The sequence below is a fragment of the Dermochelys coriacea genome, chromosome 7, assembly GCF_009764565.3.
Source record: "Dermochelys coriacea isolate rDerCor1 chromosome 7, rDerCor1.pri.v4, whole genome shotgun sequence".
Lineage (NCBI taxonomy): Eukaryota > Metazoa > Chordata > Testudines > Dermochelyidae > Dermochelys > Dermochelys coriacea.
In genome coordinates, this window is record NC_050074.1 from 5394360 (window position 1) to 5422087 (window position 27728).

General features: G+C 42.5%; 2 protein-coding genes across 3 annotated transcripts in view; both read left to right on the forward strand.

Annotated features, from left to right (window-relative positions):
- The window catches only part of SYNPR (synaptoporin), a 180259-nt gene extending 177473 nt beyond the window's left edge, over positions 1–2786 (forward strand). For both annotated transcript variants that reach the window (XM_038408116.2, XM_038408117.2), the window contains one exon: positions 936–2786. In XM_038408116.2, coding sequence (XP_038264044.1) covers positions 936–1220 — 285 coding nt within the window. In that variant the 3' untranslated portion in view covers positions 1221–2786. The remainder of the gene's footprint in view (positions 1–935) is intronic.
- Positions 2787–15031: 12245 nt separating this feature from the next.
- SNTN (sentan, cilia apical structure protein) lies at positions 15032–23655 on the forward strand. Its single transcript, XM_038410873.2, has 4 exons — positions 15032–15238; positions 16297–16331; positions 18748–18887; positions 21875–23655. The coding sequence occupies exons 1-4, from the start codon at positions 15129–15131 to the stop codon at positions 22031–22033; spliced, it is 444 nt and encodes a 147-aa protein (XP_038266801.1). The 5' UTR covers positions 15032–15128; the 3' UTR covers positions 22034–23655.
- Positions 23656–27728: the final 4073 nt, after the last annotated feature.

The window sequence follows — 27728 nt, forward strand, 5'->3', positions numbered from 1 at the left end:
AGTAATGCCTTCTCCTGCAAATGCATTTTCTTCAGCAGCAATGAGCTCTGCAGGTGGAACATCACAGCCCAACAAAGATGGTTGCAGCATCAGGATGAGACACAAAAACCAGAATCAGTACTGTGCACGCTCGCACTGCCTTTCCTGGGTGCAGTGAAGGTTCTGTTTGCTTTCAGCTTCAATCTACCATCACGTGTTGAAAAAGAAACACTCTGTGTTTGTCTTAAGTAGAGCTGGGAGGAAAATGGTCTTCCTGGCCTGGCCTAAATGTTCAAGATTTAGACCTTTTTTTCTCATTGAGCTGAAAAGTTGAAATCTCAAAAACGTTCATGAACAGATAATCCAAACATATTCAGGTGGGGTCAACTGAAATTTTGTTTCAATTTTGACTTTAATTTTTACTTTGAATTTCTAAGCCAAGTAATTTCAAAGCGAGAAGCAGAACTGTTCATTTAGAAAATGGCGGGGGTGCGGGGGGGAACATTTTGACAAATAAAAAAAAATGGAAATTTGTCAAACTGGCCCGTTCCCATGCAAAGTTTAAGTTTCAGCAAATTGTGAGTTCCTCTAACACTAATTAATATTACAAAGACAACAGCAAAACCTTCAACCACCAAGACAACAAAATAGGCAAGGCTTTCCTTCCCAACTCCCTTCCCCTATAAACAACCATTCCCATCAAGCCCCAACTGGTTTAGCTACCTGGGCAAAAGATGGGCTTTGCAGTCTCTGTCCCTGACTATTTTGGGGTAGGCACGAACCCTTGTTTCACAGCTGAGCATGTAGCTTCCTGAGCCTTTTGGGAAGGGTTATCTTTAAATAGTCTTTGCTCATTTCATTAAAAGAAGTGTATTGGATAAAGCTGAAGATTACACATATATTGGGCCACAAAAATCATGCCCTTGTACTAATGAATTGCTTTGGTTCTTGTTTAGGTCTTTGGATTCTTGAACTTTATTCTCTGGGCAGGAAATATTTGGTTTGTTTTTAAGGAGACTGGGTGGCATTCCTCAGGCCAGAGGCACCCTCCAGACACCATGGAGAAACAATCAAGCAGCTATAATCAAGGTGGTTATAATCAAGACAACTATGGCCCAACTGGAGGATATAACCAACCTGCGGGCTTTGGCCAACAAGCCAACTATGGCCAGGTGGGTGAATATGGCCAGCAACAGAGCTATAATCAGAGTGGGCCCACCTCATTTGCCAATCAAATTTAGCATTCACAGAATTTGCATTCCTATACCCCTTATATGTAGACAGTGTAACAACACTAGGTTTCAGTGGCACCAGATTTGTAAAGAAAGTTTAAATAAATTAATACTCCAAGAGAGTGTGTAATGTAAATCAAAGATCTAATGGTACCTATTGAAGCAGATGGTGGTGGCTAGTTTGTTATTTTTGTCACTAGATAACTGATGATGATGTATTCATCACAGGTGGTGAACTGAAGTATTGTTGTATGTATTGTATAGATAACTTTATGGTAGTTTGTATGTGTACTAAAACGGTAAAAGCATTTTATAGCCTCAAGTCTGTATTGTGTAATATGCATAACATAATGAAGTAGAATAGGATTTTTCTTCTGCATTCTGGTGAGAAACAGAAGTGTTTTATTCTGATTTCTAAAGATTATTCAGTATATCACGATGCATGTAATATTGTTCCTAAATTTTCAAGACTGCCTGTTTGTGATGCTTTAGGGCATTTGTTTTTAGTATATTTTTTCCAGAGGAATTTTTTTAATTATTATTTTGATTAACCAATTCCTGTGTGACTTAGTGCATGGATAAGCAGTTTCACACCAACAGAATGTTTTGGACCCTGTATATGGAATTTTTCAATTTCTGCCACTACTTTTTTTGTTAAATGTATGTTTAAGAAAATGTATGTATATTTTATATATTTTGCAGAATTGGGTATATGGCTTACCCAAGTTCTGAATGTTTGTAACTAAAATGTATTTCCTTGAGAGAGCATTCAGTAGCATAAATGGTACCTGACCAATGTTTATTCCAGTTAACTAAGCTAAGTATTCATTCTATAAATCCCTATTTCTATTGATGTTTTGTGAAAATTTTAACGTGAGCTGTGAAAACTAAGGACCAAGTAACTGTGTTATATGTTTACAAAGGTATTTATTTAATTAGGATAACAGAGGTGCAGATATCAGTAACCAAAACCATGTGAAAAATATGCCATGTGTCATGTACTTAATTTAACAAAACATGGCAAGGGCATAGATCATTGTTAGTCAGCATTACAAAGAGTAATTATTCCTTTATTCCAGATGGAAATATTTCTATCTATGCTATTTGAAAATCATTAAATGACACTTCTGTTCCATCATTATGGTGAATGCTGGTTTTGAATAATGGTTTTGGTGCTATCAGTAAATGTTAGGAAACTGGCAAAATCTAAAAAAACCTCATTTTAAAATCAAGGTCAGATTCCTAGCCCGTGTAAATTGGCATCGCTTCACTGAAGATTTGGACTTTGCTTCTTACAGTACATGGGATTCTGTGTAGCCAAAAGGGTCACCCTAAACACTCTTTTCTTACTCAGTTTGAAGCCTGAAACACAGCATCATAATTGAAACTGATCATCTGCATTTCTAAATAAAAGTGTATCCGTCTATAATATTGTATGAGCTGTAATGATAAAAGCATCTTAGCATAAAACAGCATAGTCTTATATGATTGTTGTAACCAATTTATGGCTACTCAGTGGATGGATCTATATTGTGATATCCATTTGACCCTAATAAAGTTAATGCGTACAATGTACATTTGAAGAGTATGGTGATATTAGAACAGTGTAAAATAAGCCTGCGCTAAACAAAAAGTTGATAATATTTTAACTACTATGTTTTGACCTTATAATTCTCATTTTGAGTATTTTCCAAGATTTTTACAAGGACTGTACAGACATACATTTGGAGACATGATTCATTTCTGGTAAGTCAGTGTCACAACATAAAAATACCCAATTTTAATGTATACAGTCCAATTTCAGTGTGTTTGTCTTTCTCTCTTTCTCTCCAAGTATTAATAAATCAGTACTGTGTTGTTTAATTGTCCAGAACAAAACAAAAAACTGGAGTGTGTGTGTGTGGGGGGGTGATCCTTATCTTCCAGCTCTGCCCCTTTAGTTTGGAGCCCCCCAGTTTCTTGAATTGGGGGAGAGACTGTCTCTAGGCACTTGTGACTTTCTGTCCTGACCTCCCTTAACAGATATATTGGAATTGCAAAAGGTTCAGAAAAGGGCAACAAAAATGATTAGGGGTATGGAACGGCTGCCAGATGAGGAGAAATTAATAAGGCTGGGACTTTTCAGCTTGGAAAAGAGACAACTAGAGGGGATATGATAGAGGTCTATAAAATCATGACTAGTGTAGAGAAAATAAATAAGGAAGTGTTATTTACTCCTTCTCATAACACAAGAACTAGGGGGCACCAAATGAAATTAATAGGCAGCAGGTTTAAAACAAATAAAAGGAAGTATTTTTTCATACAATGCAGTCAACCTATGGAACTCCTTGCCAGAGGATGTTGTGAAGGCCAAGTCAATAACAGGGTTCAAAAAGAGCTAGATAAGTTCATGGACGATAGGTCTATCAATGGCTATTAACCCGGATGGGCAGGGATGGTGTCCCCAGCCTCTGTTTGCCAGAAGCTGGGAATGGGTGACAGGGGATGGATCTCTTGATGATTACCTGTTCTGTTCATTCCCTCTAGGGCACCTGGCATTGGCCACTGTCAGAAGACAGGATACTGGGCTAGATGGACCTTTGGTCTGACCCAGTATGGCCATTCTTATGTTATTTGCCTATGCAAATGGGAGGCAGCATTGCTTAGTGGCTAGAGCACTAGCCTGGGATTTGAGAGATCTGGATTCTGTTCCCAGCTCTGCCCCTCGTCTGAGAAGTGGCCTTGAGAAAGGCACTTTCCCCTCTCTGTGCTTCAGTTCCCCCATCTGTAAATTAGGGATAATACTGACCTCTGTTACATGCTTTGAGATCTGTGGATGAAAGTACTATGTAAGAGCTAGGCATAATTATTATATTATTAAGTTTCAAGTTTACGCATACATTTTCATCTGAAAAACAGAACTGAGGGAATGACTTAGTAATAGAACCAAGCAACATATCCATGCTCAAAAAAGAACTTATACAGTAATATATTCAAGGAAGGAGTAGGATATACAGGCTCTTTAGTAGTGTTTAGCCGTAATGAGCTGATTGGTATCTGATACATCCTCTGCCTGGGGACTATAGTTTCATGGACAGGCGTGTGGGTTGGAAGGTCCAATAAGTTTTTTCCCTCTCTAACTTCTCTGATGAATATAATATAGCAACCACAAAAATGAAAACAAAAATCCATGCATGCATGTTACAGCTGGAGAATATGCAGGAACATTCCCTTTGTGTTAAAGTCACGGTACAGGGCCAATTACATCACAGGGGAGCATCAGGAGAAAAAACACTGAGTTTGGTGTTTCCTAATGTAAGGCAAATAAATGACTCTGTAAACTCTAGCTTCCTCTTTGAAGTCCTGTGTGCATGCTGCTGGCAGATGGATTTCTTTCCCACTGCGTTATTAGTGGGTATATCTGCTAGTTAGTTAAATAACTAGGTCAGCCTTGAAGCATATATGTCCCTTGATGTTCAGGGCAGTCCTTCCTGCTCATGTATAATCCTTTCTGTGTGTTTCTCTTTGTAGCCCATTTCTCCGCTATCCTAGCTGTTAGACATGTTTGTATTACTAGGTATACAAACTGTGGAGGCTTTTATCCCCTTCCCTCCGCACACACTCCTTTTCCCCCCAAGTAGCAGGCAGTGCTTGTGTCTCAAAGACCAAGGCCATGTGTGTGCCTTGATGCTTGCTCTAGGAATGACTTTGGGGCAGTTCCCTGGCCTGTGTTACACAAGTGGTCAGACTAGATGATCACAATGGTCTCTTCTGGCCTTGGGATCTATGTATAAGGCCTGAGGCTTTTTTTGCTCTTCGTCGTGATGGGTATAAATCCGTTGAATCCGAGTGGCTAAAATCCCTGTCTGAATAAGGCCTGTCTTTTCCATGCAAATTCTCCAATATTTGTATTGTCCACCAGTTGTAAAGCTAAGCAAAGGAAGAACAAGGCTCCAGTGGCCTTTTGCTGCCATTTAGGGACACATTCTGTGGGCGGGTACATTGTACCACTGCTTCTGGCATGCCAAGGGCAGCAGGCTGTGCAAAGATACTACATTCCCCTCTCTAGCACGGTTAGTCTGCAGGGAGGAGGGAGCAGAACCTTGACTCCACCCCCGCCTCCTACAGTATATTGAGAACTGGGCAGAGACGTGGAATTTGCTTCCCGGAGCAGTACAAAAACCAGGAGGGCGACTATGCCTCCTGGATTCGCAGGGCAGCCCATAAGCCTGGTTGGATATTTTCTTTAATGGAGTCTCTGCAGATCAGTGGTTCTGTCTTGTCTCCTGCTTGGCACTGAGTTGGCCTATGATAAATCATAAAGATTGGGTAACAAGCGAGACACAAGGAGATGCTGAGGTTCTGGGGATGGATTCATCTCGTGAGCATTTGACCCAAGTAGCCTAATTATTCCCAATTTGCATATCCTATGAATTAAAAAGAGTTGTTTAAAGCTGAGATCTAGCTCTGTATTTATGCCAGGCAAAGTCTCTGATGTATTGATGAAAGAAGCCGTTGCATGCATCTGTCTTTATTCTGCCACATGCAGTATCTCCAGAGCACCACAGTTAATATTAGAGATTTTAAAAAACACCTAAAATAATAATAGTCATCTTAGTCTGTTTCATGCCTATCTCAAATATTTCCCTTTCATTGTATACCTATCTAGTGGTTCTATAGCCTACTGTGTCATAAACCTTTAAGTCCTTCAGTCTACTTCTTTTAAACCAGATTGATTCAAAACTCTCTCTCTTGAACGGATGTGTTCCTTAACTTATACGTTCCCCTAACATATATTTTATTCCTTCCTTTGAGGAAACACTGTAGCTTTTTCCTTTTGGAATCCTTCCAACATTAGGAATAAACTACATTTCAAGGTTAATATCGACAGCAGCTTGACACATCATTCCTTATCTGAACTATATATCTAATGTAACGTTTTCAGTGCATCAATATTAAGTTTTAGTGGTATGGGGAATACTTGTCATTGCCATTAGCTGCCATTTTCTTTATTTACATTTTCACCCTCGTGTGTCTTTTTCTTTAACAGGAATTCACTCTTCTGATGGCTACTGGCACATGCCTAAGAACCAGTTCAGTGATGTATTTCCAGTAAAGAGATTTTTTTCCCCCAAATTTCCTTTAATAAAATGCTTTGGGGGTGGGGTTTTAACAGGTGTATTATGTAGCTGAATAATTGTACCAAAGAGTGGTGTGTGCATTTACACCTTACACCTGATATTTTCAAATGAGTCTAAGTGAGTTTGGTGCCTGAATTCATTAGGATTCTACACCAGCTCCCTGGGTCAGAGCCCTCTACAACCATGAATTACAGAGCAGAATTTGGTCCAAAGTGATATGCCGTATTCTGAAAGGTCTTATTTTGAAATAAGAAATGACTTTTCCCCACAGACAGAGACTGATTCTAATAGCTTTTCAAAATGACATTTCACCTGCTTTGTCTTCTGCAGTGGGCTTCATTAATAATTGAATCATTAATGACCACAGAGCTAAATTCCACTCTCAGAACTACACGTACATATTTCTGAAGAGCGAATTCAGGAAGAATTGTGTGGGCAAAGGTGCTCAACTGATACACGGTGGGATTCTCCCCTAATCCCAAACAGGTCTGATTCCTAATGCACAGCCCTACTGGTGTCCCAGGTGATGCAGTCATTTATATTTCCGTTTGGCGAAGTGGTCCCCATCACAAAGACCATGAGAATACTTTCAGAAAAGGTAATACTAGAGCACTGTTATGCTTGGGAAGTGAGAACAAACTTGGAAGTTCTGTTTCTGGAACGTGGAACGAATGTGGAAGACCTGGAATTAACCAGATTATAGAAGAGAACCAAAGAGCATCGGATGAGTAGTTCAGCCCACAGCAGACGTTGTCACTTCTCAGGGAGATGCACACTCACCATGACTCCATCCTCCAGAATTTGACTGCCAAGTTTGAGTTGCTTGACTTCAGGAGGGGTGTGTTTCAATCAGAAGGGAAGATGGTTTATGCAGAAGAGTGATCATTGCAATGGAGATGTATAATGTTTCTGTTCAAGATGGATGGAAGTAAATGGCAAACCTTTCAACAATGCACTTGCTGTTCCCAAAATCAACTCATAAACCACTTCCTCAGGCCACTACACACAAGTACATTAATACAGTCATGATACTTTGATCATTATTATCCAGTCTCTGGTAGTGAAGGTGAATGAGTGCCCTGCAAAGAAAGGAGTCAGGCCCTATTTCTGGGAGTTTTGCCCGTAGGAGCAGGATGAAGCCTTCAGCGATGAGCTAGAAAAGAGGAATGGCAGCCGAAAGGTAAATGTTCCTGAGCTGTCACTCTGGTTTGTTTGGGGTGAGGAACTCAGAACACAGGGGCAGAGCAGCCCAAAAAGGTACTGTGAGAAATAAACCACTTACTGGAAAATGATTGTCCTGCTATTATTTTTGTACCCTATGTATCCCAGCAACTTTGCCCTCCTTCTGTCAGGATGCTCATTTATTTGTTTTTAAAATGAAGTGACTTTCCTTTGCATAGCAGTCCAACCTGAAATCCTCTCCAAACATTCCATTTAAACAGCTTCCTAGATGGGAAAATAATACAATGCCAATAGCATTTCTATAATATGCTCCATCATACAAGCACTTTAACAATTTAAGGGCAATGCATAAGTAGAGTCCTTCCAAGCCTATCCTATCAGTAAATGTTGGTAAACATCAGTTTCACCCTACCCACACACAAACCAATAAAAAATATTGCCACTGATCATCAAAATTTACGGATAGGCCAAGTATGAAAAATGCAGCTTGAGAACTTCTCAGAGTCTGATTTTAGAATATTTACTATGGATGTTTTGACATGTGAAGTTGATGCTTTAGATTTTAACCATTATAAAGATTTAACTTTTTGAATCTCAGGGTCTATTGTCATTAAATAATTGTCTGGCGCCCTGCCCCATAATTTCCCGCAACTGTGAACATTTAAATTGATAAAATAAAAACTTAAATAAACTTTGATAGCATCCATCAATATTGTAAAAAAAAAAAAAAAAAAGAAATTCAGTCCCCAGCCTACTTATAGACTGATAGTCCCCTTGAATTCAATAGAACCACTCGTGCAAAGTTATGTATGTGTTTGCAAGATCTGGTTATTAAAAGGGTGTCCATTCTCTGCTGAATAGCATTCATTGATGTCCGTGAGAATTTCCCACACGCGTAGATTCCCTTTGAAATTAACTAGCACGTGCTGATCGAACCCATGTTAAAAATCCAGAACAGATTCAGCTTCCAGCCAAGAATGGATCCCCAGAGCCACAGCTCAGACTATACCGAATCAAAGCTCTGACTCCAGTTGTTCTGTGCTTGATTCCAGGGGAAACCAGAAAGTCAGTGGATACAGACTTTAGTGAATTGCTGCCACTTGGAGTGTAACAAGCTGTGGCTATGTACATATAGGTGCAACAGTCATCAGCTAAATTAAATGTGTGCAGACTGAGGATAGGACTCTGGATTGTTTGTTCTAGTAACATAGGGCTCAGCCATATGAGCTAAAGGCAAATCATCATTAGTGCTCGCATAATTGGGTCCTGTGTCCTCTTTTTAGGCCAGCAAACAGAGCACAAGAAAATTCACAAATAATTTAGCAGGTCTGATAACGTTCACCAAAGGGAGAGGTAGATGTATACACTGGTGAAGGGATTAAAGACATATGCTGGACCACTGGGATAAGTGGACCAGTTTTTATATGATGGGTGCACTTAAAGATCTACTTCTAATGGTTTTCCCATTTTAAGGATATATAATGTCTTTCAAAGTGTAGAGTAGTAGAAACAATAAGTGTACCTGCTCTGGTCAATATCACTTTCAGCTTCTCATGCTTTGACTGCAATACTTGGGTTGCAAACCTTGCAGGAGAATTTTGTTTTATCAAAACAGTTTCCACCAGAATTTTTTTTAAATTCCATTTTAAAAATATCTGTTGATGAAATGTTTGGTAAATGTGTAAAAAGAATGCTATAGAAATAGGGTTGCCAACTTTATAATCACACAAAACTGAACATCCTTGCCCCACCCCTTCCCCAAGGCCCTGCCCCTGCTCCGCCCCTTCTCTGAGGTTCCACCCCCACTCACTCCATCCCACTTCCCTCTGTCACTTGCTCTCCCCCACCCTCACCCACTCACTCATTTTCACCGGTCTGGGGCAGGGAGTTGGGGCGCGGGAGGGAGTGAGGCTCCGGTTGGGGGTGCATGCTCTGGGGCCAGAAATGAGGAGGTCAGGGTGTGGGAGGGTGCTCCAGGCTGGGGCAGGGGGTTGGCATGTAGTGGGGAATTCCCACCCAATGAGAGCTGTGGAGCTGGTGCTCAGGGCGGGGGCAGCATGCAGAGCCCTCAGGCAATACTTCAGCCTAGAGGCCGCAGTGATATATCGCCGTTTCCAGGGAGCTGCACAGAGCCAGCCTCATGCCAACTGGACTTTTAATGACCCAGTCATCAGTGATGACCTGATCTGTCAGGGTCCCTTTTCGAACTGGTGTTCCAGTCGAAAACTGGATACCTGGCCACCCTATCTAGAAAACTACACAAACTTCAAGAAGATTTGAACCTACATAAGAGACATCAACTTTGGCACCTGTAAATAAGTATTTACAAGTGTCAACCCAAGAGATGACCTAAGCAAATAATGTTATGTCCTTGTATTTATTTTAGTAGTGAAGGGAAGGAAGATTATTTTAAATAGCCACAACAATTATTATTAAAATCAAACTACTCTTAATGATACATTTTATAATAATCCATATTAATAGAATTAATTCGTTCATATGAAGATAAGATCCCAATGAGAATGAAATTCCCCTTACCAAAAAAACCTAATATATTACCTTCTTGGCTGCAATTTAGCAGCATTTCTGCTCCCATAACACTACACAACTATGTTTTGATTGAAGAGATGTCAGGGCTAGAAAGTCTGAAGGCATTAGGAAAAGGGAAGCCCTGCCAAATCCATTATTCTTGTTTGGGCTTTAAATTTTAGTGGTAGCTGTAATGATATCTACTAAGCTGTTAGTCTTTACTCACAACATACTCCCTCCCAAACCTGGGCATGCCCACGAATGTTTATAGGTATTGTTGAGTTCATCACCATAGAACCCAGTACTTTCATGACATGGTACATATTGAATTAGAAATGTAAACCAACGTGAAGCTTGAGAATTCTTCAGTGTATAAAAAAGGAAACACTTCTGGGAGAATGCCAAGAAGAAACTTCGTAGCCTGGTCTTTTGCAGCTGCAATTAATTTAAATGATTGCATGAATAATTTGTGCGGTCATGTGTTTGTGCGTTCATTATTGTGGGCATGTGAAATCTGCTAAAACTTGTCCAGTCAATAATAATGAACGATTTGCATGTTACAGTATAGCTAGAAATCAAGATAGCTGTGTAAAACAGAATAATGTGTATATATACACAAGTATATTCTTACATGCCGTGTGTGCGTGTGTAAATATCTGGGTTTAAAGCCTGAACAAAATACTTCACCAACAGAAAGTTGCTTAATATTGTGAAATCTGATCATTTAAAAAAGATTTGTGTTTTCTCTTCAATATTTAAGTTTTCATATATATCCTTAACACAGAATCACAGACATGATAGATGGAAGAAACCTATTAGTTCATGCCTGGGTCACAGAGTCATCCTCTTTCAGTTGTTTATCTGTATATTTCAATTATATGTTTACAAAATGTCAACTACTTCTGGCTGAATTTTAAATAGAGGTGGAAAGTACCATGAGCCCTAACAACATTTGCAGCTACTCTATGCAAGCTAAGAGTAATTAAATCTCATGCTGCAGAGTATGAATTGATTGCTTGCGGCATGCAGGCATAGATTTTTCACCCAAATACAACATGGCACGGTTGCTACATTATAGAAATTTTTCATCTTCCTTTGATCAGCACTGGCTACCTCTAGAGACAGCATGGTAGAAGAGATGAGCCAAAACTGTGGGAAAGGTGAGCTCAGAGGTTGGTGGCACACCATCCATTGTCAAATTGGTACAGGGCCAATTTGGTCACGTGCAAGCCAGTGCAGCGTTGACTGGCCTATGTCAGGTGGCGGAGAAGCCCTCCATTAACTGCTAGGCCAGCCCTCCCAGGCCAAATGAGGCAGCAGCTGTGGTTGGGTGCACACATACCCCCACACACTTTACCTGAATTTGAGAGGGGCTGTGATTATGGGGGCAAACAGAGATCAGTGGGTGAATCAGTCTAGGGTTTAGGGCACAGGGGACATAGCAAGCAGTGTTTTGACACTGCACTCGTGGGCCCTGCTTGCTCTGAGGCAGAGGAAGGTGAGTACGCAGGAGAGGTAGTGGGAGAATCACAGGAGTTACTATGGGAATGAACCAGTCATCTCTGTCTACATGCTTTTTTTTTTTTGGTTTGCCTGGGGCATGGTTTGCACTGGGTACATTGGGAGCACATGTCAGTGGATGATTAGTATACGGGAACACTCCATTAGCATGTGCAAAGATGACAAGTAGAGGTCATGAAAAACCTGTCTTCAAGCCATGCAGGTCAGGGAATGAGTAGCAAGAAGTGGTGCATATCGGAGTTGTGTTCTGGGGGGTCTGCTGTTGCACATTTGGGATGAAATTCACCTCCAGGCAAGGGCTAGCCCTTTATATCCCACTTCAACTCGGGTTGCCAATGCTTGTTGATACATTCTACACGGATAATATATCCCATGTCTGTTTCAACTCATTTCTCAACCAACAGGGAAGTTACTCACTGTCACTGCTGGAGTTCAGATCATCCTGAGGATTGGGGAGCCAAGATAATACAAATGAGGGTCCTCGAGGTACGAATAGTCAAATCTACAGATTACAAAAAGCAAGCATGCAGAGGGCTGCCTTTGCTCTTCAGACGCTTGTTGCAACTGAGATGCACGCATCAAGTTTCCTGTTTCCATCCATGTTTTTGCCCTGGACTCTAAGACCAAAATGTTCTTAACTTCTTGCACATTGACCAAGCTGTAAAACATTTGATGCCTTGTATTATGGTCCTGGAGATGAAAAAGCGAATTATTGCTTCGCCATGAGAAAGGTTTTTTGCTTTTTTATTTTGTTTTTTAATCGATTGCAGATTACTAAACCCTAACTCTTGTTTAATTTTAGTGTGTTAATTGATGGGATAATGAGCATTGATTATATGTGTTTTGGCTGCATCACTACAATTACGGCTCTGTTTTATTCATGAGCCAATCCCGAAGAATGCACTGGAGAGCTAAGACAGCTTAAACCTTTCAAAAGAGGCTCAGAGTTGTCTGAGTAATGACACTCTTAGATGGAAAATTAGGGGTTCTCTTTTTCCAGGCTTTTTAAGATAATTAAAATCCAAGAACAGTAAGGTGGTGAACATCCTTAGTCATTAGCCTTCAGTAATTTAGCTTCTACTAAATGAGGAAAACATTTTAATTCTCTAGGCCATCTGTTGCAGTCTCCTTTGACTGTCCTGTTACATAAAGTCTCTTCTGGGTAGTTTTGTCATTGGTATTTTACCCCTTAGCAGAACAAGTGAGTTGGAAATCATTGAAGCCATCCTATTCACTGTCCAATCTTAGGGGGGGAAAGGACCTATAGGACTTTCAGGTATAAGCCTATAGGCTCATAGGTAAAGCACACAGAGCCATGTTAAAAGCAATTTTTAGAGAACTTTGACAAGAAATGTGCAATGTGTACCAGTGTATTTTCAAATATCAACAGTCATGCTGAGACACAACAGAATTAAGAGGTGTTCTGAGAGTGGGGATTGAGCTGTCATGTGTCTCTGTGATTTTTTGGAAGCAGAGACCATCCGCTACAGTCTAAATGAAAAACGGGATTACTCTTAGATGCTATTTTGCAAGAAGCCTAAGGAAAGACAGAACACCTCCTCCTACCACGTGTGGAAAAAATTATTAGAAAGGCCGCATGCTCTAGGTACAGCCACTGGCCTAGGAGGTGGTCTAATCCCGTGTATGACAATGATTCACTGTGTGCCCTTGGAAAATTTACTTAACCTCCCCAGCCTTGTCCACACTAGGAAAATTATCCAGTGTCCACAAGAAGTGCAGCTGACCCAGTGCTGTGGCTTGGTTTCCTTGTTTGGGAAATGAAGGTAATGAAAGAGGTTCTCTCACCTCTTCTGTCTCCTGTACGCAAAGGGACAGATTCTGGCCCTAATTTCCCTTTCTGGGGGTGCCCTTAGCATGGGGGAGACCCTAGTGAGCACAGATGGAGAATTAACAGCATCTATTCCACTTGTCTCACAGTCTCTACCACAGGGGGGCGTGTCAGGAAATGGGGAGGAGGCGTGGCTGGAACGTGCTGCCTTCTAGCTGCGTTCAGGGGGTGCACGCTCCCTTAGATACTGTTGTCAGTTGGCACAAGTTGGAGCAGCCCCCAGGAAACTCTCACCTGCGCTGGGCCAGAGCTGAGCCAGAGAACCCAGACATCAGAACTGGTTCCATGTTGGTGGTCCTGCTGTGTGCTGAGCTCAGGGTCTGCTGCGGGCAGCAGAGAATCAAGCCAACGATTCCTGCTTACTTGCCTCGCAGGTGGTGTTAGCGTTGACCAGTTAACGTTTGCCCAGCACCTTGAGAACACAAAGCACTGCATTCACATGAATACTGTTACTTTAAAAGGCTACACCAGTCTGGCGCCAATTTATTCTGGAGAACAAGAGGATTTCAGGAACAAGTTTCAGTGGCACGGTATGTGAGAAGGGAACACTTTGTGATAAATCAATGCCACTCAGGAGGTCAAAAGGAGGTTGAGTAGATGGTAGGTGTGCTGACAACTGCCAATAGTCTCAATTTGCAGTGGGGGAGGTTTAGGTTGGATATTAGGAAAAACTTTTTCACTAGGAGGGTGGTGAAAATCTGGATTGCATTACCTAGGGAAGTGGTGGAATCTCCTTCCTTAGAAGTTTTTAAGGTCAGGCTTGACAAAGCCCTGGCTGGGATGATTTAGTTGGGGATTGGCCCTGCTTTGAGCAGGGGGTTGGACTAGATGACCTCCTGAGGTCCCTTCCAACCCTGAGATTCTATGATTCTAAGTTCATTCCTTTTCATGCTAGCACAGTAACCATTGACATGGTGTCTGTCATGCAGGATAGCTAGTTAGTTTCAGCTCACTTTGAAACTTTTTCCTGAAGAAGGAGGAGAGCTCAGAGCCTGATCTTTCCTGGAGAGTGTGTGTGGGCTGAATAGCATGACTAGTCCTTGGCATGACAAGCGTCTACACACAAATTTGCCACAAGTGTTCTAAAGGCACCTTTACATTAGACCTGCTGCAGAAAAGTCTGTGGCCTTGTCTTGGCTAGGATTTAAAAGTGTGTTGTTATAAGATGTTAGCTAACACACAATAAATCTCCAGTGTAGACAAAGCAGTACAGTTTAACTCATGCTAAGCTGGTCTAATTGAAGCCTGGCATTGAATGCTTATGGCTTGTCTACATAGTACTGCAGACTGATCTACGGGGGTTATGAATTACAGAACGCTCTAACTCCCCCATACAGAGCCTGCTGGCGCAAACTAAAAGGTATGTAGTTCATACTGATGTAGTCAGTACTAAAAGAGTGCATCAAAGGCCTTTAGAGTCAATGGGAAGATTCCCATGGTTCAGGCCCCCATTGAATCCAGTTCACTTCGTCTTAGTCTTTCATAAAATAAACAGCAACTTCTACTTTCCAATACCTCTCCATTGTCTCAAACAGGCTGCTCCAGTCTGATTTATTTAGCTAGCTCCATGTTCTCCAAGTGGCATTTACATTATTGATAGGGCATGCTGAAGCCAGGCTGTGAGCTTTTTCCCTTTCACAGCAGGGAGTTTGAATTCATCTGTTTGCAATTACTTGAGTTGCTTAGAGATCATAAACAACAAGGCTATTGTGAAGGATGTGTGGCTGTACTGCTAGCACTCAGAACTCAAAACTATATTCCATAACTCAACCCAGTGCTGCTTCAACCCAAAAAACAACTTCAGCTACCGCAAACATGCCCAAACGGTAAGTGGAAATTTTGTTCTTTACTCTTTAATAATCTGACATTTGTCTTAAAGTTCATTATGCAGACAGATTTGTCTATATCCATCACAAGAGATGGATTCCACAGCATGATGGCTCGTCTATAATTAGTTTCCAGCACTTTAGCGAAAGTAATCACGCTTTAAATTTTAATAGACTGTAGGAAGAGCCCTTCTCACCAAAATGACTGCTGGTAAAAATAAAAACCACACATGCTGCACTCCAGAAGTGGAAATGGTACAGAGTGGAAAATGCATAGACCTGCTGTATTTCTCCAGAATGCACTCAAAACCAAGTCTGAACATTTACAATTCCTGTAGTACTTTCACGCTTTGAAAATGAAAATGAGCATCCAGTGGTTCTCAAGCAGGGGTACGTGTCCCCCGGCGGTACGCAGAGGTCTTCCACGGGGTCCATCAACTCCTCTAGAGATTTGCCTAGTTTTACAACAGGGCTACCTAAAAAGCACCCGCGCAGTCAGTACAAACTAAAATTTCATACAGACAATTACTTGTTTATACTGCTCTCTATACACTGAAATCTAAGTACAATATTTATATTCCAATTAATGTATTTTATAATTATATGGTAAAAAGGAGAATAAGCAATTTTTCAGCACTAGTGAGCTGTGGCACTTTTGTATTTTTATGTCTGATTTTGTAAGCAGGTGGTTTTTAAGTCAGGTGGAACTTGGGGATATGCAAGACAAATCAGACTCCTGAAAGGGTACAGTAGTCTGAAAAAGTTGATAGCCACTGTGTTACAGTTTGTTCCACTTATTTCATATTTCATACAAACTATGGGCCAGAAGCTGAGTATGAGAATCAGAAAAAGTCCATTGTTGTTGAATTATTTTGTGATGACAGTTTGTAAAGAATATTGATCTTTCCACTCTGGAGGAAACTCATTCGTCTTTGAGGAGCCCTATGATATAGTCTGTGGAATGGAATAAAATGAGTAGAATGAGTCAATTAGTTTATGAAGGAACTAGTCACACAAGGTTCACCAGTATAACAGCATTTCTTTCCTCTTGTTACCAGCCTACCTATATCCAAGCAGCTGGCTTCTGTGAAAGGTAAGGAGACCTACTCAACATGGTTCCTTAATCCTTTTGGGTTCTGATTTTCAAGACAAAAACATCAACAGCAGGAAATAATGGCAATTTAGTGGTAACCCCAAAATCCCACTCCTCAGGCCACAGCCAATGGCAAATAGAATTAGAAGGGTTGTGAGTGAGTCCTCTGCCCTTAACTGCTGGTGCTTCTTCAGACAGCAGAACGGGACACTCCTTTTAGAGGGATCTCCATTGCAGAGTGACGGGGGCATGGAAATGTAATTAACCCCAGACTGTGTTATGCTTCCAGGGGGGATCTGCCCAGGCTCAGGGAACATGAGATGGGGGATGACTGCATCTCACACCTTGTCCTGCCTCTGGCTTGCCCCTTCCCTCCTGCAAACCTATAGGGAGCCCACCTTGGGGGACAGGAAAAGCACAGCTGCTGCCTCTTGAGGTCACTAGCTCTACTTTACAAATGGGGAGCCAAGGTCTGGGGGCATAATCGGGCCCTCAAGATGGACCCAGGTCTTTGGGATTTAGCCCATTGATCTAGCTGGGAGTTGAACACACTCAGTAGTTCCCAGGATTTACCCCATGCTTAGAAGTTACATCTCCTCTGCCTGAATGTTTCCACTGCATTCTCTGCCCATCCCTAGACAATACTGCCCAGCAGTGGGCAGCATTCACCCCAGGGTAGGGGGCTAGCTCAGACCCCAGCACCACTTAAGTTTTACAAGAAGAGTGTAAGTGAAGCCCAGGCCATGTGCTGGCTCTTGGCGCAGGGGTGAATTTCACCCTGCCTGTACATCTGTATTACAGTGGCATCTACAACGTGCTTTGCACAAACTCACTGGAAGACCTAGTCTATGCTCTGCAGAACTGGGACAAAACCCAGATGAAAGGGCAGAGTGGGGGGCAGGTGGGAAACGACAGGTCAGAAAATGGGCTTTTTACCACGATGAATTTTGAGTTTTTGGTGAAAAATCCTCAGTCAAAATATTTTGGCTAAGACCAAATATTTCAATTTTGAAATGCCACCCTGGGGCCTCACTGGAGTTGCAGTTTGGGCACCTCATGCACCCATTCTCCTCTGGAGACTTGGATCCCTCCTCAGACTACATCTCCCATGATACCCCACATTGGGGAAGGGAGGTGGTACATTGTGGCTGTCGCATGGCTACAGTGCATCCTGGGAGATGAAATCAACTGGGGAGCATGCCCCATAGAGGAGACAGGGAGCAAAAGGCACCTGAACCACAACTTCCATAAGGCATTACAGCAGCATCATAATATTTACATTTTTAGTCAAAAGATATTCAGTTCTTCAATGGAAAAAAATCAAGATTTCCTGCAGAAAGCAGACACCTTCCACGGAAAATTCTGTTTGGTCAAAAACTCCATTTTCCATCAAAAAACAGTTTCATTGGAAAAATTAAAGGAGTACTTGTGGCACCTTAGAGACTAATAAATTTATTAGAGCATAAGCTTTCGTGAGTTACAGCTCACTTCATCGGATGCTGTAGCTCACAAAAGCTTATGCTCTAATAAATTGGTTAGTCTCTAAGGTGCCACAAGTACTCCTTTTCTTTTTGCGAATACAGACTAACACGGCTGCTACTCTGAAACCTGTCATTGGAAAAATTGTCACTGGCCCTAGGTATAACATAAGAGAATCCAGCCCTACATATTTAGTGTTATGCCTGTGTAACCCAGCTACATTGTGTGGCTCTCTGTGTCCCCCCATCCCACCCCTGCCAGTGGCTGGACCACATTTAAGTTTAAGTCTGCCACAGCTTTAGAACTAACAGACTCAGTGACCTAGACCCACAGCACTGGTTATACCTGGCTCACTTTTTGTTAGTGCTTTTGTTTTATATTTATTCATAGCATAAAATCTTAATGGTAGGGTGCATTGAAATTTTGGCAGGGCATAGTGCATGTTGGTACCTCGCTTGTAATAAATTCTGGGCCAGATCCTCAGGTGGTACAAATTGTCAGAGGTTTATTAACTTTCATGGCGCTACACTGATTTACACCAGCTGAGGGTCAGGAGACCAAGTCAGAGCCGGAGTCAGGCCTGCTGGTCAGAACCAGGAACCAGGGCCAAGGGTCAGAACCATAGTCAATCCAAATGCCAGAGGACAGAGTTGGAGCCAGGAAACAGAGGTGAGGGTAAGAACCAGATTACCTGGAGTCAGGGAAGGCAGGAGCAAGGCTGGGACAGGAGTGGAACAAGGGTGGGTGCAGGGCAGGAGCAGAGCTTGGAGTAAGGCAAAGAATCTACAGAGGTGTGCACTGTTCAGCTGTGGCCCAGCGGCACTTGTGATTGGGCAGGCAGCGCTGCAGGCTTTCATTTCTGACACTAGGGCTGTTTCTAGCACAACATTTTCAATAATATTGCAAACCTTTGTATGAGTCGTCTTTTTCCCCATAGTTCTCGGGAAAGGCTCAGACCTGGAGAAAGCATTTGCTACCGCAGCCTTGGTTTACAACAACTCTGCTGACCCCGATGGCAAACTCAGCAAAGCTGAAACCAAAACCCTGCTGCAAACCCAGTTTATGAATTTCATACAGGTAAGAGCATGTAGAGCAGGTGTCCAGAGCCCAGCCCTGTGCACGTTCACCTCTAGGATAGGTAAGCACCTTTTGTCATTGCCGGTCAAGATGTTTTCATTGTGCACTGTTCGTGCAATCTCAGCCATATTGCATACTTGGAGATATGAAACATGCATTGGACAAACTGAACTATCCATCTGCCAATCTCCTTTCCGGGCAAATCCTTTGCCCCGTGTCTGCCTTTCACCTAACGACCAACCAAATTATTCCTCAAACTGGAAAGGCATTTTGGAGGCGGCAGATACAACATGCATATTGTCGCCTTGCAAATCCCCAGTGAGATTTTAATGACTATGTAAATACATTCTTGATGGATTCCTTGTCTGTATTCCTGGCCACCTCCATATGCAACACAGGGCAAGAAATTGAGAAACCACGGTTAATGTATCTGCCTGCATTTCTGTCTGGAAAGTAGCACAATTACAAGGGCTCAAACAAAGACTGGATACTGGGTATTTGTGGTAGGAAGAAATGCACACACGTTTAATGCTGAATCTGCCATTACATCATAAACACCTGACATGAGAATCAGACTTAGACCTCCAAGGCAGCTGAAGCGAGATAAATTGCAGAGGCATAAATGGTCTCTCTAGCAGACGGAGAGCTGAAAGCACCATGTTATCAGCACCTCTTTTTGAGAGTGTTAGTGACAGCTCTATGGGGGATCTTGTCATCCCAACCTTCCTAGCTCTGTCTGGAATAAAAACACAGTATGAGAGGAGGAAAGGAACTCAGTGGAGGTTGAAATAAGGGAAGAATATATTATTTCATATAGTTTCTAAATACATAGGGCCAGATTCTGTGATGCACACAGCTTCCATTGGGTGCAGAAGAGAGGGGAGGCTGTTGGAGGGCCAGATAAAGCTTCTTGATTCTTCATCTGGCACCAGCACTGGGCACAGTTTAGAGCAGCCTATTGGCTGCTCTAACTTGCACTACTTATGAATTATCCATGCTTAAGAAATAAAGATTGGATTTTCCCCAGCACTCCTGGCCAGCAAAGTTAAGGACAAAAAAAGGAATATTTTAAGTATATTAGGAACAAAAGAATCCTAACAATAGTCCTGGTATATCATTAGATAGAAATAGCAGAATTGTCAATAATAATGCAGAAGAGGCAGAAGTGTTCAATAAATATTTCTGTCCTATATTTAGAAATAGGCAGTTTATGTATTCATATCCGATGATGATGATGGAAAATAGTAACTCAGGAATATGAACAGCTACTAAAGTCAGAAATGTTTAAATGAGCAGATCCAGTTAATTTGCATCCCAGACTTTTAAAAGAGCTGGCCATAGAGCTCTTTGGACTTTTAATGTGAATTTTTCAATGGACAATGGGGGCGTTCTACAGGACCAGAAGAAAGCGACTGTTCCAATATTTAAAAAGGGTAAAAAGACTTGTCAGTCTGACATCAATCCTGGCCAAAATGATGAAAAGGCTGATACAGGACTTGATTAATAAAGAACTAAAGGAGAATAGTATAATGAATGCCAGGTTTATGAAAAATAGATCATATCAATCTAACTTGATATATTTTTTGGATGAGATTACAAGTTTGGTTGATAAAAGTAATAGCTTTGATGTAATATACAGTAACAGCTTTGGTATCTGGCATGTTGCGGGAGTCAGGGTGCTGGCAAGTAAAAAATTCCAGTTAACTAAGAGGGAGAGAGTTTGGGTGTGGGAGGGGGTTCAGGGCTGGAGGTTTGGGTGTGGGAGGGAGTGTGGGGCATGAGCTCTGGGAGGGAGTTTGGGTGTGGGAAAGGGCTCGGGGCATGGGGTTGGGTGTGGAAGGGGTTTCGTGGTGCCAGATCCAGGTGGCGCTCACCTTGGGCAGCTCCTCACAAACAGTGACTTGTCGCTGTCTTCCTCCCGAATGCACTGCCCCAGCAGCTCCCATTAGCCGTGGTTCTCAGCCAATGGAGCTGTGGAGCTGGCACTTGGGCTGGGGGCAGTGTGCAGAGCTGCCTAGCCACACCTCCACCTAGGAGCAGCAGGGACATGTTGCCATTTGTGGGGAGCCACGTGGCGCCAGGTAGGGAGCCTGCCAGCCCCACACCAATGGGACTATAAATCAGACTTTCAATGAAGATCAAAAATGCCAGTTTATAGAGCTTTCCACTTGGTAGAGTGCTGGATAACACAGTTTTTACTGTACTTAGTTTTCTGTAAGGCATTTGACTTGGTACCACACAACATTTTGATTAATGAACTAGAATAATACAAAGTCAACATAGAACACATTAAATGCATTGAAAACTGGATAACTGATATGCCTCAACATTTAATTGTAATGGGAATAACTGAGGGGGTCTATTTCAAGTGAGGTCCCACAGAGAGCAGGAAAGACTGATGGAGCTCCATCTATTTAGCTTATCAAAGAAAAAGGTTTACAGTGTGACTTGATTACAGTTTGTAAGTACCTATATGGAAAACAGAAATTTGGCAATACAGGTCAGTCAATCTGGCAGACAAAGGTATAAGAAGATCCAGTGGTTTGTTGTTAAAACTAGACAAATTTAGACTAGAAATAAGGTGCAAATTATTCACAACAAGGGTAATTAATACATTTTTAGGCCAGAAGGGACCATTGTGAACATCTGGTCTGGCCTCCAGGGTAATACCGGCCACAGAACTTTCCTTAATGAATTCCTGTATAAACAACAGCAGATCTTTTAGAAAAACATCCAATCTTGATATTAAAATTTCCACTGATGCAGAATCTACTACAAAACTTGAGAAGTTGTCCAGTGGTTAATTTCCTGTGAGACATGCAGAAATTGCAATGACAGGCATAATTATAAGAAGATGGATGGATGAATGGATGGATAGAAAGGCAGGAAAATGTATCAACATTTACATAAATATTTTGCTATTTTCGAGAAGATGCTGGAAAAAAGGAATTTTGTGTTAAAAATTTTTTTATTAAAATTCTCCACAGGGCCAAGAAAGCAAACCAAAATACCAGGAAATCATTTCTGCCCTGGATGAGGATAAAGACAACAAAATTGATTTTGAAGATTTCATGATCTTGCTCCTCAGCCTTGCTCTGATGTCAGACCTCCTGCAGGAGATCAGAAATGTCAGAACCACGAAATGAGCTGTCCTCCCCGCAGAGACTGAAAGGAAGAGCTGTGTACATAAGGGAAGTGGGAAAACAGGGATAAATAGCAAATATTTGCATGCACTAATACCTACAAATATTTTTTTCAGATTTGGGAAAACAATCCATTTTCTATTTTTTTGTTTAAAAAATGGAAAATTTCCTTGAGAATTTTCCTCGACATTTTTTATTTACTTTGAAAAAAAGTTCACAGAAAACATCATTTTCCAACTATCTCTACAACTTACACATGGTAGAACCTTCCACTCCTAAAAGCCTAGAAGGAATTTCCATTTGATCATGTATGTAATAATAATAATAATTAATGACTAAATCTTAGCACTTATAAATAGCACGTTCCATCAAAGGGCTTGGAATTAATGGACCTGCACTATCCACTCAAGAAATAGATCTTGGAATCATTGTAGAGAGTTCTCTGAAAACATCCACTCGCTGTGCAGCAGCAGTCAACAAAGCAAACAATCTTAGGAACCATTAGGAAAGGGGTAGATAATAAAACAGAAAATCTCATAATGCCACTGTGTAAATCCATGGAACCCCTGGATCTTGAATACTGTGTACAGTTCTGGTTGCCCCATCGCAAATACATATATATTAGAATAGGAAAAGGTATAGAGGGCAACAGAAATGATGAGGAATATGGAACAGCTTCCATGTGAGGAGAGATAAAAAGACAGGGACTATTCGGCTTAGAAAAGAAACTAATGTGGGGGATAGGAGAGAGGTCTATAAAATCACGAATGGGGTGGCAAAAGAGAATAAGGAAGCCTTATTTACCCCTTCACATAACACAACCACCTGGGGTCACCCAATGACATTAACAGACAGTAGGTTGAAAACAAATATCAGGAAGTACTTTTTCCCACAACACACAGTCAATCCAGTGAAACTTGTTGCCAGGGGATGTTGTGAAGGCCAGCAACCGGGTTCAGAAAAGAACTAGATACATTCGTGGAAGATAGGTTCATCAGTGGCTCTTAGCCAAGATATTCAGGGATGCAACATCATGGTCTGGGTGTCCCTAAACCTTAAACCAGTATGACAGGGGATGAATCACTCTGTTCATTCCCTCTGAAGCATCCAGCATTGGCCTGATGGTAGACAGGACACTGGGCTAGATGTAGCATTGATGTGGCCCAGTATGGCCATTCTTATCTTCATTGGGGAAAAAATAGCCCATGGAGAGGTCAGGTGACCTATTCCATTGTGCGCCATGAGACAGAGATAATGTTCTAAATGGATCCCAGATAACCTGACTCTCCACGGCATGCTCCGTCTCATCTCAGTTATCATGTGCTCAAGAATGATAACTGAGTTTAAATCAAAAAGAATAGGAGTACTTGTTTCACTTTAGAGACTAACAAATTTATTTGAGCATAAGCTTTTGTGAGCTACAGCTCAGTTCATCGGATGCATGCAGTGGAAAATACAGTAGGGAGATTTTATATACACAGAGAACATGAAACAATGGGTGTTACCATACATACTGTAACGAGAGAAAATGATGTTTTCTGTGAACTTTTTTTCCAAAGTAATTAAAAACACCCATTGTTTCATGCTCTCTGTGTATATAAAATCTCCCTACTGTATTTTCCACTGCATGCATCCGATGAAGTGAGCTGTAGCTCACGAAAGCTTATGATCAAATAAATTTGTTAGTCTCTAAGGTGCCACAAGTACTCCTGTTCTTTTTGTGGATACTGACTAACACGGCTGCTACTTCGAAACCTGAGTTTAAATCCGTTGCTTTATGATCTGAAAATGACCATGCTAACAACTGCCCAACAAGTGGGTGGGAGAGGGCTTCTTTAGAAGGTTGTCTATTGAAACTGACACCAACCACCCAGCTCTGTGCTTAATTAGGGCCAGATCCTCAACATAAGGATGTTTCTGTGCTGAGTCATACCAGCTGAGGCTCTAGTTCACACTCAGTATAGAGCCTATTAAAACACCCACTCTCCCACACACCATAGAAAATCCACAGCTTTTTAAACAGCCTGGTACGGTAGGGAACAGAAAACACATCCAAACTCCAGTTCTATGGTCAATTTTTACATGGGGAAAGTTTCTAAAGGAGGAATTGGAAACAAAAGAGATTTCTCTACAAGATCTTGGCACACCCTTAAAAGAGCACTCTGGTGACAGAGCCAACAAAGACATTACAACCTCCTAATTTTCTCTCTTTCCAGATCTGGAAGAGACAAGAGATAACGATTTAGCCTTGCCCTATTCTTGCTTTCGTTAAGCAGAAAAAGAGAAAAAAATAGCCCATTCATTGCTGACCTTTGGTTCTAATGGGGGGAGGGTGGGAATAAGGTTTTAGGAACTAGATTTAGGGCACTGAGATAATAGGATTATCCCCAGCTGATATTCCTGCAGACGAAAGATGCATGGGGGGCGGGGGAGTGAATGATCTGTCATTTCAGGAAGGGTGGGGATGCGTCCTGATACGACATGAGTATGGGCTGGCACAACGTGGGACAGAGCTGAAAGAAGCAATGCAAATGAGAGTGTTGAATTTGAAACGAAGCTCAGCAGGTAAGAATAGAACTGGGAATAAATCCAGTTCAGTGGTTTATCCTCCGGCCTGTCAGGATGGAGCATCAATCAGATCCATGGCATGAAGGGGAAGCTTGTGGGCCTGATAACTTATAAAAGCCTTTCTATTGATGAGAATGGGACACATCATGTGATTGACCTGGTTCTGTGCCTGTGCATCCTGCACTGAAGTCCTGCCTGATGCCCTTTCCCACAATACAACCAGGGGTTATCTGATGAAATTAATAGGCAGAGAGTTTAATAGAAACAAGAGAAAGTACTTCTTCACAGAACACATAATTAACCTGTGGAACTCATTGCCAGGGGATGTTGTGCAGGCCAAACATATAACTGGGTTCAAAAAAGAATTAGGTACGTTCATGGTGGATAGGTCCATCACTGGCTATTAGCTAAGATTGTCAGAGATGAAACCCTATGCTCAGGGTGACCTTGAACTTCTGACTGCCAGAACATAGAAGGGAAAGATAGTAGTGAATCTCTCCAGCTGCTTTGTTCAGTACATGTCCCCTGAAGTTCTGGTACTCGCTGCTGTTGGAGACAGGATACTGGGCTAGATGGACCATTAGTCTGATTCACTATGGCCATTCGTATGAGGTGCCCACTGACCATAAGAGCTAGCACTCCTAATACAGTTAGGGCTGTGGACAGCTATGCAGCTTTGCTACAGAGGGTGTGCTTGTGTGACCTTGGACTTTTTGTGGTTGCCCAGAGCGCTCTGGTCTGACAGCTTAGATACCTGACCTGACACACACGCAGTGCATGAAGGTGGATCCTCGGGAGGCTGCTTAAAAGCTTATCTTGCTTAAAAGGCTCCTGTCATGTTTCATTTAAGATCTGGTCTTGATCCTACTGAAGACAAAAGGAGTCTTGTCATTGATTTCACATGGCAGAGGATTACAGCCCATACATTTATTCTAAACTAAGTAAACCCAAGTAAGTGCTAGGGAATCTAGAGAGGGTCTAAGTGGATGTAACTTACAGCTTCTTCTGCTTTGTCACTATCACATCAATATAGAATCCCTCCAGATCTACTCAGGTAAAAAGAGGCTCATGCAGCATTCAGAGCAGATGTTTAAAACCTGACCTGTTTTTTTTTTTTTTTTTTTTTTTTGCAACTGCACTTTGCTGATGTAAATAACTGCAGCCACAATTTAGGACATCGGAAAGTTAAAGGGGTTGATCCAATTCCCAAGGAAGCCAACGGGAGTCTTTGCACTGATGTCAGTGGGAGTTGGATCTGATTCTAAGTACTGCCCTGAGAAGTCTAAATTATACCTGCAATTATTTGCACTTTCAAAGTAGAGGTTTATGTTAGGACTAGCTAAAAATATGGTCCCCCCCAAATCTTCATCTTCCACTTACAAATATTTGATCAATGGAGTGACATCTATTGTCACCCTCCTCATTACCAAGCTGGTTTCTGAGATGTTGTAAATTGCTAAGTCTATAACAGCCGCAACTGTTAATCCCTGTGACAGTACAGACCTCATGTGTTCAGCTGGCTGCCAGGAAAATAGAATTTCCATTTTCTCCCCGGAACTCAGCCAGAGAAATGCAGGCGGGTAGCGTGCAGCAAGCTGTGCATTATGCAGCAGGCACTTCTTGTCTGACATCTTTCTCCTACAGACGCTTCTTAATAGCTTTCTGTTCACATTTCATATGCCAAAGGACTCAGGGTGCCGGTCATTAAGTGTAGCTAAAAAAATGCCTAGGTGTTTCAGTGGCCACAAGGGAAAACTCAACTTATTTTTAGCATATCTCAGGGTGGTTACCAGAGAAGCTTTTACCTGAGTTTAATTCTTCAGCTCTAGAAGTTTATTGTAACACAGTCAACACTCATTCCTTAGGCAGTACTTTTCAAATGGGGTTCATCTTTGGGGGAGATTTTGTAAAGCCAACGTCTTATTTTACCCAAACAGCAGAAGTTCTTTCCCTGAGATTCAAGTAGTCCTGGCCCTATCAAAGTGAATGGGAATTTGATGTCTGTGCGGGGGGTCAGGATTTCACTCAATAGGGCAGATCCTCAGCTGGTGCAAATTGTCATAGCTTTGTGGAAGTCAACAGAGCTAAGACAGCTGGGGGTGCGGGCTCTGGGGTGGGGCTGTGAATGAGGGGTTTAGGGTACAGGAGGGGGCTCCAGGCTGGGGCAGGGGGTGTGAGTGGTTGCAGGCTCCGGGAGGGAGTTTGGGTGGAAGAGGGGACTCTGGGAGGGGGCAGGGGGTTGGAGTGCAGGTGGGAGGGGGGTGAGAGCTCCAGCTGTGGATATGGCCTCTTGGGTGGGGCCGGGGATGAGGGGGTTTGGGGTGCAGGAGGGGGCTCAGAACTGGGGCAGGGGGTTGGGGAGTGGGAGGTGGGTGAGGGCTCTGGCTGGGATGCGGGCTCTGGGGTGGGGCCAGCGACGAGGGGTTTGGGGTGCAGAAGGGGACTCCGGGCTGCAGCAGGGGGTTGAGGTGCGGGAGGGGTGAGGGCTTCCGGTGGCACTTACTGTGGCTCCCAGGAAGTGGCCACCAGATCTCTGCAGCCCCTAGGCACATGGGTGGCCAGGGAGGCTCTGGGCGCTCGCAGTTCCCGGCCAGTGGAAGCTGTGGAGCTGGCACTTGAGCGGGGTGGTGTATGGAGCCTCCCTGGCCACTCATGCACCTAGGGGCCACAGGGGACCTCGCGGCTTCCGGGATTTGCGCTGCGTTGCTGACCAGACTGTTAACAGCCTGGTCGGTGGTGCCAACTGGAGCCACCAGGGTCCCTTTTCGATTAGGTGTTACAGTCGAAAACCAGATGCCTGGCAACCCAATTAAAGTGGGATCATTTTGCAGAGAGGCAAGACATCACTTACACCAGGAAGTTATACTGCAATGGCCTGTGTGTAAGAGTGGAGATAAGGACTGTGGACCCCGAGCCTGCCATGAGCTTGGTGCAGGTGGATGGTGCAACTGCATGGAGTCCCCCTGACATCAGTGGCCAGGGCCTTTGCATTGACTGCTTGACTTGATTATGTTGGACCCTATGTTGTCTGCTACCATCTGGTGATTGGTTGGGATAATTTCAAGCCATGTGGGTCAGTAGAACACCATTGCTGCCTGCCTCTGGACTCCTTCTCTTATGCTTATCAGTC

Excerpts from the sequence above, each read along its gene's own strand:
- SNTN (XM_038410873.2), top strand. The coding sequence starts at position 15,129 with ATGTGTGGCTGTACTGCTAGCACTCAGAACTCAAAACTATATTCCATA. Across the intron at positions 15,239-16,296 it reads ACCGCAAACATGCCCAAACG|CCTACCTATATCCAAGCAGC; the intron begins GTAAGTGGAAAT and ends TCTTGTTACCAG. Across the intron at positions 18,888-21,874 it reads AGTTTATGAATTTCATACAG|GGCCAAGAAAGCAAACCAAA; the intron begins GTAAGAGCATGT and ends AATTCTCCACAG.